At 42.4% G+C, this 18697-nt stretch overlaps 1 protein-coding gene across 1 annotated transcript in view; it reads left to right on the forward strand.

The window, feature by feature from the left end:
• Nucleotides 1–14238: 14238 nt before the first annotated feature.
• Nucleotides 14239–18697, forward strand: part of LOC147886197 (NAD(P)-binding Rossmann-fold superfamily protein) — a 76985-nt gene continuing 72526 nt past the window's right edge. The window contains exon 1 of the mRNA XM_087395377.1: nt 14239–14423. Within this exon, the coding sequence (XP_087251503.1) occupies nt 14334–14423 (90 nt within the window). The 5' untranslated portion in view covers nt 14239–14333. The remainder of the gene's footprint in view (nt 14424–18697) is intronic.

An 18697-nucleotide genomic window follows, 5' to 3' on the forward strand; every position in this document is an offset into this window, starting at 1 on the left:
AACTACCACTTTAGCAGTCCCACTTGTGCCAACTAATGACTTAGAGCAACAGAGGGCTGGCAAGGGCAAGGAGATCCAAATTATAGATGAGGAGGACACAGAACAATTGCCACCTCGGGGAGTTTTTGGATCATCCTTGTTAGCAGCCCAGCGAGTAACTTGACTCCCTCCTCCTCGAACTGTATTGCTAGGTGAGGGCATCAACCCTCTTTTCTATTTAGAGGACCTGTCAAGCCCACAAGTGAAGCCAACAATTAGCAGCAGCCTACGAGAGTCTGTGATGGAGTCAACTTGGAAGGCCATCATGTGGTACATACATGGGTACCTCCACAAGCTCTATTTAGAGGATTTTTCAAGACCATACGTCAACAATTAGCAGTAGCCTACGTGAGTATATGATGAAGGTAGCTCGGAAGGCCATCATGTGGCACATACATGGGTACCTTCGCAAGCTTTATTCAACGAATGCTAGGAACATACGGAGCATGTTCAAGGAATGCGAGGGTGGTACCATGATCTATATAGAGAGAAAAGAAGACCAACAAGTACACTCAACTTCATATAGCTCAAAAGTAGCTTTTAATTGACCATGACAAGGCTCTACACCATTATAATGAAGCAATGAGCACTTTGAAGGTCGCTTATGATACCATTGCTTCACAAAGGCAACTCATGGTCCAGCAAGAGGAGCAGATCAAGACCGTTGAAGGCATAGAAGCCAAGTTACAACAAACTTCTGAGGAGAATGCAGTGCTAAAGTAGAGGGTCACCAAACTATAACAAATCTAAGCTCTACTATTTACAAGACCTCGACTAGCCCATGGAACACCCAGGAGTGCCTCCCAAAAGACAGAAGCTAGATGATGAAGGGGATGGCATGGAGCTGGGTGGTCAAGCTCGTACTTCGAGTGCTGCAACCACAACCTGATTTGAGACAGCAGGTGGCAGTGCAACTGCAACCACAATAGTTCCAGTGCTAGCAATAGCAAATTTGTGAAGGGAACTCCACATTCTAATGGGGTAGACCTGGGTTTGGAAGACCAATAGACTCTCTTCTTGTTGGATTCCGAGTTTGAGGAGGGTTACACAACCTGCTACGTCGATGCCAGTACACAGACATCCCCCCTTCAGCTTCTGGAGTAGGATATAGTACCCACCAAGAATTTTTTCTATAGGGATGAGTCAAATTTGTAGAGGAAGTGGATCTCTATGAGGACTACACTCAGGTACTCCTTGAGAACATTTGAGCCATGACATAAGTAACTGCCCCTTAACCCTTATTTTTCATAGAAGAGGAATGGATAGACAAGCCTATCTACAACATTTGGTTTTAGTCAGCATTCTCAGATCCCAATTATGATCCAGCCAAGGAAGTTATGCACTACGAGGGGGCAACCAACGCATTTGATGATGAGATTTTAGCTATGGCCTATAAACAACCAGATGCTTTTGTAGCTCAATGGGGAGCTATTGCCCATCATTTGATTAATAACCCGCCTACGAGCATGTCACAGCTACCCTCCTACTTTGCATAGGAAGGATTCCTCTTAACTCCACACTCATCCACATGCCTTCCACATGCTTGGCATGTTGCCTCTCTTATATTATTGGAACACATGGACATGAGCAGTTCTGGCCATCCAGTGTTTACCAAAGAAACCACCCCCGGTCTTGTACTACAATGACTTGAGTAGCTAACTCATCTGCCCTTTGATTTTCTTTTCTGTTTATATGAACAAACTTGCAAAAATCAAATTGACTACATAGTGTCATAGCCTTTTGATTAAGCTCCTTCAAATGAGGACTTCTTGTCTTGTAATGCCCTTGCATTCACTTTATAATAAGCCGAGAATCTCCTCTTACTTCCAATTCTTTAACTTGACTTTGAAGACAACCCTCCAAACTAAGAATCAAAGCATTATACTTAGCTGCATTGTTAGTTGTGATACCTGGAAGCTCTTGTCCTCTTGCCCACACCTCTTGACCTTCAGAATTCATCAAGACTATCCCCCGGCTCCTTGTTGGCGTGAAGGACTAAAAGCCCCATCAAAATACAAGACTAAAGTTGTTGGTGGTGTCTCCCTTTCATCATTAATGTCCTATATTTCTTTTCTTCTCCTAGATCCTACCGTTTTGTGAGCAAATCTGGCATAGTGGACCTAGTGGTATTTTTAGTAACAAAAGAGAAAGAGAACTCTTGAAGCTCTGACAACCATTTTGCAATTCTCCCCCCAAGATTAGGCTTGCGAACTAGATATGCTAATACAAAGTGAGAGGTAAGGAAGAAAAATGGCAGAGGTAATGAATAGGAGCGAAACTTTCTGACTGAAAACACCAAAGAGAGGACTTGTTGCTCCATTTCTTCATACCTTGTTTCCACCTCTGTAAGCTGTCAGCTAGCATAATAGATGGGTTGTATTCTACCTACCTCTCCTTTTTGTAGCAATACGGCACTAACTGAATGCAAAGATACACTTGGATTTACATAAAAATCTTGAGACCAATTAGGGGGCTTCAATATTGGGCCCTTACTCATGGCCTCCTTAAGTTGCTGAAAAGGCTCTTGTTACTCCACAGCCCATTGGAAAGAAAATCCTTTTCTTGTCAACAAGTTCATGGGATGCACTATCTCTATGAAATCGTCACAAAAGTGTTGATAATGCTTGCTCTTTCCTAGAATTCTACGAACACCAGTGACACTCTCAGGACTTGGCAATGCCATGATTGCTTGAACCTTGTTAGGATCCATTTGCAGGCCTTCTTCAGACACAATATTCCCCAACAAGACTACTTTTGTTTGAGCCAAATGACACTTGCTAGGATTTAGACACCCTTTTGCTTCAGCAATCCTAGCTAAGGCCATATTTAACTTCTCCATGTGATCTATGCACCGAGAATAAATGCAAAAATCATCCAAAAACACCCTTATGAATTTTCAAATGGAAGAAGGTGCTATCATCAAAATTTTCTTCAAGATATTAAAATCATATTGCTGTGCATCACCCCAAATGTATGGCTCTGTTTCTTGTGTGAGTTTTGTGAGAGGATAGCAAATGTTAGCAAGGAATCTAAGAAATCTATAGTGCCATTTAATCTGGCCTATAAATCTCTGAAGCTGCTTGATGTTTTTAGGTGGTTTGGCATGTTGAAATGGCTAAAACTTTGTTTGGATCTATTTCCATTCCATCTTGTGAGATAATGTGCCCTAGTAGAATTCCTCTACTCACAACAAATGCACATTTGGCTGGGTTTAAGCTTAGACCAGCCATTCTACACTTGGCAAAGCATAAACTCAAGTGTTGTAGATGCTCCACTTTTTTCCCAAATACAGAAAAATCATCAAGGAAGACTTTCATGAAAGAGATAAGATATTCAGCAAATACCTCCTGGATGTACTTTTGAAAGGTTGGACGAGCATTCTTAAGACCAAATGTCATGACATTAGAAGCAAAAACTCCCCATTCAAACAAATGTTGTCTTGTCTTTATCTTCAAGTGCCATTCTTATCTGGTTGTAACTAGTGAAACCATCAAGAAAACTATAGATTTCATGACCTACTACAGCATCTAGTAAGGAATCACAAAATGGTAGAGGAAAAGAGTCAGTAATAATGGTGGTAGCATTGAGCTTTCTGTAGTCCACACATATTCTAAGTTTTCCATTCTTTTTGGGCACAATCACAATAGGTGAAAGCCATGTAACATGGGTGAGAGGATATATAAAACCGACTCTCAACAGGTTATCAATTTTTTCTTTGACTTGTTTTGCATAGTTGGGATTCATTCTATACCTTCCTTGTATCACTAGGACAGCATCTTGCTTTAAGTTGATTCTGTGTTGACAGAACTTAGGGTCTACTCCCGTCATATCAGTATAATGCCAAGAAAAGATGTCCTTATACTCTGTTAATAAGTCTTTTAAAGCCATTTTGAAAGGTAAAGGGAGACTTGTGCTTGTCAAAACTGTCTTGGGGTTGTGGGGGTCTCTAAGGTTCATCTCCTCCAAGTCATCCTATCGGACTCTAGCACTCTTTTGGATATGCTCTTTAAGTTTCAGCTTCTAGGATGGCCTGTGCAGCTAATTTTTTATTTTCTTCATGTAATGTGCCATTTGGGTGGGCTTGATTATCACTTGCGATACTGTGCTTGATAGAATCTGCTTTCGACTATTTTTCAGCCATGTTCTGTTCTACCATGATCGGCGGATGTAGGTCAGATAGCTTTGTTTGTTGATTTGAGCATGTATATTGATCAATGATTTTGATTACATCAATTTCAAATATGGGGAAAAGAGTAGTATTTCTCCTAAGGAAAACTTCCTCCTCATCTTCTTCAAATTTAGCTATCATATTAATGCCCTTTACTTGTAGTGGCTGAGCTTGTTTTGGGAAGCTTCTCTTTGAAGAGAGATTGATTTTAAACTTCTTTTTGCCTTTCCTGATCGGTAATTCTTTCTGATCCCTTGTCTTGTTTTACTTTGGTAGCTCTCAACCATGGCGTCCCCAATAACATGGAATAGGCACAATCTCTTTCCTCCATCCAGAGTACTACAAATGTAATTGTGAAGGATAGTCCCATAATAGTAATTTCTTATCCTCTTAGTATTCCAAGAGGTTGTATCCTCCTTTGGTCAGCCATTATGACCTGAAATGGTACTGATGCAAGTTCATTGCAACAAAAAAATTTAAATAGATCCTCAGAGAAGATGTTCACTCCTGATCCCCACCATCTACCAGTACTTCGGGGATCCTTTGCATTTTATAATCCATATCTATGAGTGGGACTTGATAATCCACATCTTCAATATTGGATGTGTAAATGTCAGGTGTTTCCTCGTCATCATCACTCTATGGGTTATTTGTTGGTTGAGGAACATTAGTAAAATGCAAATTCTGACATAATTGACATTAGGGGAGAATTGGGGTCTCAAAAGGGCCTCATAAGGAATGGATTAGGGAATACTTAGTGAGCTAATGCAAGGGGCTTGGAGGGTCCCAAAGAGGCCTAACTAGCCCGGGTTAAGCCCACATTTGAGCCCACCTCTTCCCCCATCAATGAGGGGAGGGGGCCACTTTTTGAAATTTGAATTTCAAATTTTGAATCTCCCTCCCTCCCTCCCTCTCTCTCTCTCTCTCCCTCCCTCCCTCCCTCTCCCTCCCTCCCTCCCTCCCTTCCTCCCTCCCTCCTCCTCCTCCCTCTCGCTCTCCCTCTCCCTCCCTCCCCCTCGCTCCTCCTCTCCCCTCCTCCGTCTTGCTCCTCCCCCTCCCTCTCCTCTGCTCCTCCCTCCTGTGGAATCTCCCCCCTCCTCCTCCCTCCTATAGCATCTCTCCCCTCCTCCTCCCTTCTACAGCAGCTCCTTCCCTCCCTTCTACACCTGTCACCCTACTCTTCTCCTCCTCTTCCTCTTGCCCTCATTTGCTTCTCCTCCTCCCTCTTCCTTGCTACTCTCTCCCTCTCACTGCTCCATCTATGCCAGCTCTCCCCTACATTTTAGCCTGCATCACTGATACCTCTCTTTGAGTACTCATGGCACCATTTGAGGACATATCCAACAAGTACCATGTGAACCTACAACTGGAGGTAGAATATGCAAGCACACGCTCTTTGGGATATAGTGGAGCTCCTCAAAGTGCGCTCCGCAGTCTTCGATTGCAAGGGAAGAAGCATCTTGACCTTTGGGTGGATGGAAACTTGCACTAACTACTAATGATTCAATCTTAGCATGTGCTCATTGCAACATGGACCCAAATAATTGCAAGATTGGTTATGCCTATACATGCCACATAACTGTAACATCTATACATTAAGATCTAAGACTTGTCATCAATTGAGCTATCATCTCAAGTGGATATAAAGTAGTTTTCTATTCATGCACAATAAGGATGAAAGGGAGAAAACAAGGAGGCAACTATGTTGAAATCATGCTACTTGAAATTGGAACTATTAGGAAACTTTATTGAGTGGGAACTACTTTGGACTGGACAAGTCCACCCATAACATTTTAATGGAAGAAGGTGGAGGGATTGTAAATTCCAAGAGCGAGATGGGGAAGAAGTCACCATTTTGGAGGGGCATCATATAAAAGCATGTAAATTTTAGAAATGGGAAAGGAGTGTCACACAAATATGAGCATCATGGAAATGATTTTAGTGATATGTAGGTAGTCAAGAAGCTAAATGATGCATGAAAAACCAAGCAACTTAATCTCCCATCACAAAATTGAACATGTGTGTAGCGTTTGTTATTTTTAGCATATCCAAGTTTCAAAATTGAATTGTGGGAAATGAAAAAAAGAAGAACATGTCTAATATGTTTAAATGGCTGATTTCCTACAACCCATTAACAAGAAAGCATGTAAATATTAAAGTTTTTGACAATGCAAGGAAACACATTACAATAGAGCTCCATAATGTGTATTAAACAAAGTCATATCAAATATAATCAAAGAATCAATGGAAACACCATTATATTACTTAATTCAATATGTACAATCATGATAATGGTAGACATTTTGACCATGATATGCAAATAAGATAACAATTCTATAAGATAGGACCTATAATTTATATCTAGGCCGCTCGTGAGTCATACTCAATTTAAGTTTTCCAGTATGGTTCACTAGGTGAAAAGTGATATACTAGGCAACTTGTACTGAATTTGAGTTTTCCAATATGGTCCACTAGGACAAAAGTGATGTGTCCTCATCTATGTGTCACAAATATCGACAAAAATCAAGCATCAATTGCTATCAAATACATCCTTAACTTGTCTACGATAAAATCCAACTTCCTGCATGACTTCTGTTAATAAAAAATATGTAGGAAAGAAACTCCTTAAATAAGTCCATGGTTTTTGCTAAAGGAAAAGTGGAAGGACATTAGACGTAAGGAAAGAAAACCAAGTTTGGAATAGTAAAGATATTTAAAACTTGTAGGAGAAAAGTTCAAGGTGGCTCTAATATAATTTTTTAAATTGAAGGGACCTATTTCTTCCATCCATATTATGTAAATTTGAAAGCTTTTATGTTATTCACTAGTTATTCATCCATGGCATGATGATATAGCTATCTGGGGGGTGTGCAATATGGAAAAAGCATGAGTACTTTTTCCATTTTCAATGATTATATTACACGTTGTAATACACTAATGATAAATCAAGCCAACCCATGCTCTATCATGATCTTGAGTTACCATGCCAAAGTCGAGCCAAGCCGTGTTGGTTTGTGGCATGAATGTGCTAGGTGTAACAACAAAGTAGGTGATAAGAAGATGGTAGGTCATTAAAGTAATGTCATGCCATGCTTAACAAAGTTTAATGTCTAGAATGCTATATGGATTAGACATTGATTAGGTATTAATTAAACTATGTATAAATCAGAATAGGTGGAGCATAATAGCAACTTGGATGAGGTTGGACATCATACAATATCAAGCCACAAGCAAATACTTGTGGGGTGATTGAAAGTTCAACAAAGACTTCAAGAGAAGCATGAAGGATGCCACTCACCTAGCTTGTAAGCCTTAAGATCATGGAGAGTTGATACTGGGTCCTTAAAACTCCAATTGTGCCTTTACACAAGCCAAAGTAATCTTCTATTTAGCATGCTCAATCTCCCAGTTTGTCAAATGGTCCATAAAATCGAACATCATCGAGATGCACATGCTCTAGCACTTATTAGACATTACTTTCAATTTTTTGTGACCATGTTGGTATATATGTAATATGTCTTGAACTTATCAGATCTTTCAGGTCGTCCTAGCTAACTGGGAAAGAAATGGGGTAAGAACTTGCATTGATAAGGTAGGACTATCATTTTGTCTCAATGTTTGATAGCATCCAGTTGAAGCCTTACATAGTGTTCTTTAATGTTTTCATGGTAGACCATGCCCTCCAACTTCTTAGAAAAGTGTAATCACATTGTGTCTTCCATTTCATAGTGAGACTTCTTTCCACATTAGTTGAAATACTCTTATTATACAAGAGATGCTTTGCAAGGTGCTTTTTCTAACACTTTTCAAAGACATCTTTCTCTTGCAAGTATGGAAGCATCCTCACTAATTTGTCTAATATATTCTCTATAGCCTCCTCACCGGCTCCCTTTAAGCCCATTCTTGCCATCCATAAGCAAACTGAAAGGATGAATTCGAAAATCGTGCCACCATTAGTGATGACGATTTTATTTGATAGCTTGTAAAATTTGTCTTTCTCATCCAATAGATGTTGCACAAGTTCTACAAGCTCCTTCAGAATCTTTAGTCACTTGCTTATATTTCCCTGTCACATGCAAATCATGTGTGGCTTCATTACAGGCTAAGGATCCCTTTGATTCCTCTAGGTTGCCTTGTGTAAAAATGATATTTCAAGTTCCAAGTAGATATGTCTCAAAACATCACGAGAATGTACTCTTTCAAAAACTTTCGACAAGAGACATTAAACCCAAAATCCTAAACCTTGAACTTTATATGTACGCCATATCGTAGTGGCCCAAACTTGCCTCATTTTCATGTATAAAATCAAAACAATATTATTGTTAATCTCCTTTTTGGCACTATATAATCAACGGCTCTCATCCTATTTTAGAAATATGGCTATGCTTGACTAATTAAGATTTTATTCCCAACAATGAAAACCCAAGGGGTAGTACACTTTAAAAGAAAAAATACAAGAAGAGATGGCTTTTATTACTTAGGGGGAAGGTAAAAAACCCAACTCATACAAAATTTGGCTAGCTAATAAGGGCACACTACATGTGGCCTGCGCACATATGCAGACTTACATAATAGACAGACAAAGACCAACATCCCAAAGACAAGATCACCAACTCTACTACTAGCCAGCTCATATCTCGCAGAGTCATGCTTATTCCAGCTAGAATGGGTCTCCTAGATATCAGGAGAACACTAATAAGAGGTAGTGCAGTTGAGGATTATAAATTTCTTTTGTGTAAGCTTTATTAACCAATGAACAAAATAAGGGGTAGTACACTTGAGGATTAAATATTTCTTTTGTGTAATGAAAGAAAGGAATGATTAGTTGTCCATGGGGTCTGGTGGAAAGTTGGAAAATGGCTTGAGGGTTTCTCTATTTTTATTCAGTTATCATGGAAAACTGCTTTAATAGGTGACAAAGGCAAAGTAGATGATGGGCTCTATCTAGTATGATAGCTGGTAAGAGCAATTATCCTATTTCAAATTTGGAAACAGTGGTATAGGGTAGCTTTTGGAAAGCATTGCAATGCTGACTTATCCCCAGAGGTGGTGATTGAGGAAATAGTCAGAATCTTCAAGTATTTTGGCAATAGGTATAGGTAGTATAGATAGATAAGTAATGTGCTAAGAGTCGTCCTTTGCCTCCTTGGAAAGCTAATCTCCCTTTTTGGCTTGCCTTGGATAGGTAGGCTATAGTAAAGATGACTCACTCGTTTAACGAAAGCGAACATTACATTTTGATGAATTTGTGCACACATTTTTACGATTGGCTAAAGTTGCACATGTGATTTGTATCCTTGATCTTGCTATTTGTACCTCATCATTCCCCCCCCCCCCCCCCCCCTCTCTCTCTCTCTCTCTCTCTCTCTCTCTCTCTCTCTCTCTCTCTCTCTGTGTCTCTCTTTATTTTCTTCTTCTCGCCCCCTTTTCTGCGCACCATCGTGGGCAGACAGGCCACATGAATGAAGTTGATCTTGTTGTCCTTGTACCGCAAAAAAACAAGGTGAATAATATTCAGCAGGCCTACCTTGAGCGATTTGTATTGTTTTTGCCTTTTAAGTTAAATTTCTTGGTTGAGTACATTGTAAACGATGGAATGGTTTGACCAGTGCATGTAATTGCAACCGTGTTCATTGCTTGCAATGTTCCAGCTCACCCATATGTGGTCCAATGTGGAGCCGTGCAATGTTGTTGGTTGTTTGATCAGTTGTTCCATTCCCATAGTGGCCATGAATCCCTTAAGGGCTTTGAGTGAATTGCACGCCTTTGTGAAGTAGATGTTGAAATCACCTACTATGTACGTACCGTTGTTTGGCCCGGCATGATTGAAAAGATATTTGAGTGCATTAATAAGCTTTGTCACATTTGCTATTGGTGATTTGTACACATTAATCATTGCGACTGTTGTAGAGGTAGTGATGTTGAATGTTGTTAGGAGGCACTCAACCCCATTGTTGCTCAAGCTAAGTCATGTAGGAGCGTGCAACTGTCTTTGAAGTAAGTAGCAATCCCAGAAACTCCTTCGCCATGGATGCTATTGAAGCCCTTGAGCTTGGCTTTGTTGTTTTCTTTAACGTGAAGTTCTTGCAAGCACAGCATCGTTGCAGCCATGATGCTAGGCATCAACAAAATGTCTGCATTGTGTGATGCAAAAGCTCTTGTGTTTAGTGATTGGAGGGTGTGTTTTGTGTTCGCATTGGAGCTGAAGTCTGCTTGGAGGGGATGCCACAAGCGCGTTTCACACAATCGATGCAGTTCTTCGAGGGCGGAGCTATCTACCTTGATGTTTTTCTCTTGTAGCGGTTGCAATATGTATAAATTTCTAGGGTCTCGGACACGGGACAGTGCTGTGTACACAAGGCCATGTGTTTTTATTCCAGTTGGGTCGAATGCAAGATATTCCATGGTCAGACCTTGTGAGCAGTGGATTGTGCGAGCCGCAGCTGCTTGGATGGGAAACTGGTACCTGCAAACAATGTTCAGGTGGATTTTCCCAATTTGCAATTCTTGTGAAATTTGAAGGATGGGGGTCCACGACCGGGGTGTGTCATTTTTAAAGAGAAAGTGATACTTCAATCTGGTGAGTTTGTGCCTACGACAGGGTTAGCGAACTCAACCCAAGCAATAGGAGGATCTGTTTCCTTTGTTGCAGACCTAAATATTGCATCAACACCATTCACTAGACCATCTGGTATGTCAAGGTTCCCGGCACACATCTTGACGATCATACCCGGCTTAAGGAGTAGTTCTTTGTGTAGCCCTCCAATTAGCTTCGGGTTTGGCGGTATTCGAACTGTTCTGCTGCATGTCTTGTTTTGATGTCTCTTGCTTCGATACAGTGCAGCTCTGTTTGCAAGGCAACAAAGACGTCTCAATTGTGTGCGTCTTTTGCTGTGTTAGTGTAGAAAAGACGGGGAGTGTCTTGCTTATTTGGTGGTAGTGGATAGTACATGTTGTTGATTAGTGCAATGTTAGCAGGTGTATGTGAGCCCGGTTCAGCTGGTTGAGAAAATCACCGTGATGTTGCCACATGGGCATGCCAAGCTCGTAGTACATGACATTCTCTCGCCAAATTGAAGGAGTTGCGGCTAGCATTGAAGGCTTAGAAGAGAATATCCAATTGTCTTTTGTTGGGCTTGCTTGGCAAAAATCGCCACATAGCAGTATGTCAGCGCCCCCAAACGATTGCAGGTTATTGTGTTTTATTTCGCGCATTCGCATGTTAGCAGCATCAATGAATGTGTTTTGCCCTATCAGGGAGACCTCATCGAAGACGATTAGCTTGATGTCTTTGTACAGCTGGGATAGCATCTCAAGTTTTTCTACTGAAAGGCTCTTGTACGTGGAAGCGAGCAAAGGCAAATGCAGTGCTGCATGCATTGTTGTGCCCCCTATATTGAATGCTGCTTTACTAGTGTACGCTAAAAGCAATACCCTTGGCAGATCAACATTAGTAAAGAACTCGTGAGTGTAGTGTCGTTGCAATGCTTGCACTAAGAGGAGCAGGGTGAAAGTTTTCCCTATTCCAGCATTTTCTGACAAGAACCGGAAGAGTGGCTCTCTGGGGTTTAATCTTTTCTTAAGCATTATGTCATCTAAGAGCAAGCGTTGCTTGGCATTCAATCTGCAGAGCTCGTGGTAGTATTCTTCATTTGGCATTGAAATGAAAGTGAACTTTGACGTGATATGGTGCGAGCCTGGTCTTGTTCCATGTTGCGGCTCTAAGTTCAAGTCAAATTCAGATGCAACAGTTGGTGGATTGCCACCTGTTGTCCTGGACAATGAATTTGTTGCTATGTTATGATTGCTAGGTGGCATGATGCTTATGTTGAACTTGTTGAAGTTCTTGTCGATTGTCTGCTTTTTTTTTGTAAAGAAGTTGCGCCATGTTGGGAGAGTTTCACTTAGGGCATGCTTGTTGTGCACGAATGGAAGGTACAATAAACAAAGTTCATTGTAGTGGTTCTCGGGGTCCTTGTTTTTGCTGTAATTGTTTAATCGAATGACCTTTAGGCGTTGATCGTGTACCGTGCACCATCCAAGATCTCCACTAGAATGCTAAAGTCGTAGAAGCCCAAAGTGTTTTTCACTGTCATAAAAGAGATATTGCGGAGTGCATACATCACGATCCCATCCTCGTTGTACTCTTGGACCAATCACGTAAGGATGCTCTTGCGCTCACCTATGAATGCAAGCTATTGCAGGGATGGAGAAGTTAGGCACTAGCACTCAAAGTTGGTGAAACTATGTCTATAAGTAACGTCTAGCTACAGTGAGAACTTACAGCAAAGTGGTCTTCATCACGTGGCCCATCAGCAACAATCAATTGGTCCACTGCAGCACCCCCTCCATCAACTTTAATGATGACAACACTTACTATACCCATGACAGTTGAAATTGTCCCAAGTTTCATTCTCAGAGTCCATGCTGCACTTCGTGCAAACTTTGCTATTGTTGTCTCGTTCACAAGGTTGATAGTCCCATCAAAATCCTCCCCCTTCACCACGAGCGTGGTTGCGTCTACGCACAAAGAGTAGTATGCGCTTCCCCCTTCGCCTGTGCCCTTACTACTAACTGTGGCTCCCTCAACCCTATAGAAAGAGTCAGGAACGAGGATGTCTTTGTATTGTGGGATGAATGAGTGTGGTACAACTAGAGTGATTGTCTCACAATTGTACTTGTCTGTGAAATCCGCAAGTAGTCGCGTGTTGTACTTGGTATTCTTGGCCTTGAAAGTCCCATACTTCACAAGAAGCTTACCCTTGAAAGCGAACTTGTGTGTGATTGCGTTTGTGATTTTAGTAATGTGCAGTACAGGCAACGGATTCCCAGCCATTGAAAACCTCCCATCTGTGGCGACTAGAGCTCTATAGTTTGTTCCTCAATTCTTACCTGGATTGGAAATTGCCTCATTCGCATCAAATGATTCCCCTAACGAATTGCATGCTATTTTCTTAGTTGAAGATGCTTTGCTTGCTCTGCTACAACAAGGGACAAAATGTTCGTTTTAATGAGAGATGGACAAAATGTTCGTTTTAATTAGATACATCATACATGCCAATATATCGTAAGTCCACACAGAAACAGATTACAAAACGTCAATATGTCGCAACTCCATGCCAAATAGACTACATCAACCATGAAATATTGGAACTACTGTAAGCTGCAGATGTAAGCGATTCAAGCATGCCATATTCAAACTACTCGGAGTTGCAGATATTGAAAGACTGGACGATAGCAATAGTGGAGAGCTAAATGTTGCCAGCTCAACCTTTAACTCTTGCTTGTCGTCAGAGCAGGGCATCGAGCAAGCCCAGACGACTCCATCTGCGCATGCACCAGGAAACAATGTTAGAAATCGAGAGCACCTTCTTATTGAAATCGCACACAGCAAGCCCTCACGAAGAAAGAGAAATGAAAAGACATTCTCCGCTGTTGCTTTTCCAGAGCCGTGCTTCACCATTTTTACAGACCACAACAATTCTTTAATCAGAAAGAGAAATGAAAAGAAACAGAATGGAAAGAGTCGAAACACGGGGTGGAAGGTCACCCCCTGTGAAAAGTGTTCTCCCCAGTGTCCATTGACTGGGGCGAGTCGTTTCCTTCCTCCACCGAATGAGCTCCAAGGTCGTTTTACGCAGTGAACTCGCGCTCAGCCATGGTTTTCGCAAGCGCCAGCACTATGCAGATTGCGCTCGAACGAAACATTAGTCCTCCTTTGAACCTAAGCGATGCATGCAACGCCTACCTTAGTGGTACCTTGTATGCATGGTGCCTCTGCACAGCTCCCGCGCTGAAATGGAAAGGTTCACGTGCGCTGCACTGAGCGCATCGACGATTTTGGAGAGGACTGCAGAAAGATCGGTACTCTCGCAGAATCCACATGAACCATGTCAGCGATGTAGACGAACTCCAAAAGGAGGAGGGGCACGTAGCAGGCCATGCAATCCAACGACCAATGAGCGAATTACACGTCCGTAAGCGAAAAAAATTTATACAAGAATTGTTTTTACTTTTGGGCCGAGGAGAACCTTAACTAAGGCCTCCCCACGGCAGGCCAAACTAGAGAGGGATTAAACGAACGAAACTGCAAGCGCCTGCCAAAGTCTCTGCCGCGATCGATCCCATGGAAAACGAGCTGAATGGCCTCCTGGCAGCCTTGGAACGCCTGCAGCCTGCTCTGGCAGATCTCAAGCATCTTTTGGCTGCCTCTCAGGTGTGATTTCTGCTCCTATTCCCAAAATCGTTTAAATGTAAACCCCTGATCCGTGGGTATGATCGGTCGCTTCGGCGAGGAGATTTATGCAACGCATGCCAACATCATAAGTCCGTTCTTCAACGTTTACAGCGTCGCAAAAAATTCTCTCCCCACTATGGTTTTATTGGCATTGTACGTGCTGTTGTAATGTCTAGTGATGGGGCCATTCATCGCCCCAGCCTGTGGTGGTTTGGCCAAGTCAGGAGGGGAATTTGCCATGTCAGAGGTCGGCCAAGCTCGAGAGAGAAATTTGCCAAGTACCTCAAACATTATGCTTTGACACTTTGAAAAATGCTTTCAAGGTGGGGTTGTCATCTACACATATTGAACAGCAAATACCATCAGAGTGTTAAAGACGAAACGCAGCCTTGAGCTGCAATGAAGGAATATGCTAATCAAAACGGTTCCACATGTAGGGAACGGTGGGCACGGGCACCTCGGGCTTCATAAGCTTAGGTAGGTTCACTAATTAATTCTTGTGGGCTTTTTATGGAACGTCACTCGTGGCTGGTGTTGCAGATCAGGCTACAACATAATGGAGTCTATGGTTTTCAATCTTATGAGTGATTATCAGGAGATTGAAGCTGCACTATGTGTTGTGTTTTTAGAGGATGAGTTGGGGCATGTTCCTCGATTCATCTAGATATACGCTTCTGCCGTGTTAGTGGACATGCAAAATTTGCCTTGTGAAGTTTTCGTCCATGTTGCGGCTTGCTAATATGGCGAAAGTGGTGCTTTGGCCTATTGACTAGAGTGTCCAAACATTTTTTTTGCTTAGATGCTCCTTTGGGAGAGACAAAAATGAAATCGTATAGCCTTCACAAGCAATCCTAGCTTGAGAATGTAGACTAGCCTTCTCCTTTAGTGCTGGCCTTTGTCACAACTCGAGTCTGCACTTCACCTCTAGAGTGCTGGTAGAAACTCAGTACGAAGACCTTTGTATAAATGGATGCTCGTATAAATGGATGCTCAAGTACGTGTGGATGTGTGGATTTGTATGTGTGAGAGCATATGTTTATATGGTCTACACCCACTGTTGGGGTTGATGACATTAGTGGGGATGTTATGGTAGCCAGTCCCTCCTATGCATGATGGAGTTTATGGTTTTCAAGCTTATGCATGACTATCATGAGATTGAAACTGCACTATGTGTTGTGTCTTTAGAGGATGAGTTTGGGCATGTTCATGGATTCATCTAGATATATTGTGACATATTAGCAGACATGCAAATTTCACCTCGTGAAGTTTTCGTCCATGTTGCTGCTTGCTAATATGGCGATAAATTTTTTCTATCTAAAGTGATGCGTTGCCTTATTAGCTAGATTGTCTAAGCATTGTTGGCCTGGGGTAGGGCTTAGTTACGATCCCTCTTTTTCCAAAGTGAAAATTAGAGTCTTCTATTTGCGAAATTAGGACTGCTGGCTCCCGCTTATTCAGCACCCACTTGCTGTTTTCTTCCTCCATCTCTCTCTCTCTCTCCCCCCCCCTTCTCTCTCTCTCTCTCTCTCACTCACTCACAGCTTTGCGAAATCAGGGCTGCTGGCTCCTGCTTTTTTCTCTCTCTCCCTCCCCTCCCCCCCCCCCCCCCTTCCTCTCTCTCTCACACACACACTTTTTTATATATAGTGAAATCATATATTTCTCGTGGGAAACCCCAGAAGAGGTGAAAACCCACCATGAAGTACAAAATTGAAAAGATTACAATAAGGCCCCTAGGAAAAGCCAGGAGGTCAACTCAAAACTGGAAAAGTTGAATAGTCGCTAGGGAATTTACCAAAAAACTCCAAAAAACAAAAGGAGGAAAATATGAATTGACATGCCTCCAGCCTCCAGGAGGCGTCATAAAGACAATATCCTCCAAAGTGATCCTCTGTTGTACCAAAAAAGCATTGAGTGAAGTAGTAGTGCCATCAATAAAATGTAATTTATTTTGACCTTTGTGATTCTTTTTGACAAAAGCAGGAAGACAGAACCGTTGAATCACTGGGTCAAAAACCTGTTGCAACATAGGATGCATATCCTCAATTATAAAAGTACTTTTTGGGGGAGGAGAAGCATCCTGAGTATTTTGCACTCTCAAATCCACTGGCTTTTCCACTGTATCATTATCAACTATATCAGAAGGAGAGAGATCCAACTGTGTGTCGTGTTGTTTCAATCCAACTTCAAATCCTCATGACCATCAGGAACTATATCTGAGGGAGATATATCCACATGTAACTACAATTCAGGCTCCCGAAGATCAGAGATAACAACAATGGAAGAAGTGGAAGCATTGGAGGAAGAAGGATCATCAATAGGAGTGAGGTGAGACTTTTGCAACTGAGAGTCTGGCATAAGGGTATCCTGGCAAGAAAGACTGTGGAAAGGATTTGACAGTGTAATTTTTTTGTGCAAAAAGTAGTGCTAGTTATATTACTTGAAAGCGAGAGTACAAGAGGGCCTAAAGGCCAGCGGGCTGCAATCACAAAATGGATACAGCCTGAGGAGCCAAAATGCTAATTACAAGCCTCTCAGGGCATAATCATCGGAGAGTGGACAAACAGCCACGGTGGGGGGGCGTAATGCCACTGAAGACTCTGAGCAAAGTGCTGGAAGAACAACTCTCGGTGGTCCCAGTCGCAAAGGAAGCGTCGTCTCTTTTCCTTCCCTGCCCAGGACTCCCCCTGAATCTGATGCCACTGACCCTTGAGCGTGTGAATGATCATGCTCCAAATGTCTGCTAGGGTTTGGGTAGCAGTAGAAGCCTGATCTCCTACGGTCTGCGCGCATTTGGAAGTCCAGATATGCCAGCTTGTAATGCTCCCTATGATCTCCCAAACTGGGTGCCGAGTCATTGCTCCTGCATCTGTCTCTGTCAGATGCCAAGGGAAGCTGTCCATGTATGCCCAGGTGGCCTACGTGATGAAGAGGACGGGATCCTACCTAGAGAACTCATAAGCCAAGTGATGTCCTATCTCAGTGCTGCACCAGCAAACGGCTCCCCAAGTGATCGGTCCTAGCTTGAGTGCAGCCCTCGCTAAGATCCCCATGACTCCCTTCCAAACTGTCTGCGCATGCGAGCAGCTCCAAAGGCAGTGCTTCAGGGACGACGACTCTTGAAAACACATCTGGCAGTGCCCCTCCTGCCCCATTTGTCTCAGCCAGCTGCCAACTGGTAGCCCCTTGTGTGTCACCATCCAAAGAAAGTAAGAGATCTTCCTCGGCCGCCAGCTTGCCCAAAGAGTCTTCCAGAAAGTGCGAAGAAAGACCAGAGCTATCCCGTGGGCATACCAACTATGTGCCTGTGTGGGTAGCCTACGCTGGAGAGCCCCAAGAGCAATTTGCCAGTACGCGCACTATAAGAGAAGAAGGGGGTAGACAGTGTAATTGAATCTTTCCCTTGAGTGTTCACCCGTTTCCATTCTCTTTTAAGCTTGGGCTGTTCCAACTTTTCGTACTGGAGAGGAATAGGAACCTGAGGGAGGGGCAAAACACCTTTTACACAATTCGAATGACTTGCGGATGTAGGGCAATACTGAGAAAAATGACCAACCTGCTTGCATTTGTAGCATGCATTCGGGAATGAAGCAAATTTTAATAAAATGCGAAAAGGATGGGTCATACCAAAATCAAGAACTAAACATGAAGGTATGGCCTGATCCATATTCCACAAGACACAGACTCGGATGTCCCTGCTCAAAATAAAAAAATCCCGCTTGGGAAGATGCAGGACTCTGCCCAAAAGAGCTGCAATAGAGGAGATATGCAGGAGCCAAGGTACGGGCAAGGATTTGAGAGTGACCCATATAGGACAGAAATGCATGAGGTTCTTGGCTGGGTCAAAAAGAGGATCCCAAGGCATAGCATATGCAAAGAAACTTGTGCCATGAACCCCTGCGTTACTGACCAAATGATATACTGTTTCCACATCAATACATCTCGCATAATAAAAACCTTTTCAAGAAAAACAAATAAGGAAATTTTCTCCACCCCAACAGCTGCTGTCGACCATGCACGTAGGGAAGCCGAATTCATTACTTTGCCCATGAAATAGAGATCTGAGTTGTTGTGCGTGACATATACTATCAAGAAAAGAGTCCGGAGGGAGAGCCCTACATAGTTGTGAAAGCGAATCTTGAGCTTCCAAGAGAGAATCTTCACATAAACGGCTTAGAAGATCCCTTTGCAGCGATGGCGATGGATAAAGAGAGAAGTCTGATTTATTAAGCGTTTTGTCAGGCTGAGGAGAA

This window comes from Dipteris shenzhenensis, chromosome 24 (assembly GCF_047967505.1).
Source record: "Dipteris shenzhenensis isolate YYH24624 ecotype China chromosome 24, Dip_SZ_1.0, whole genome shotgun sequence".
In the NCBI taxonomy this organism is placed as follows: Eukaryota; Viridiplantae; Streptophyta; class Polypodiopsida; order Gleicheniales; family Dipteridaceae; genus Dipteris; species Dipteris shenzhenensis.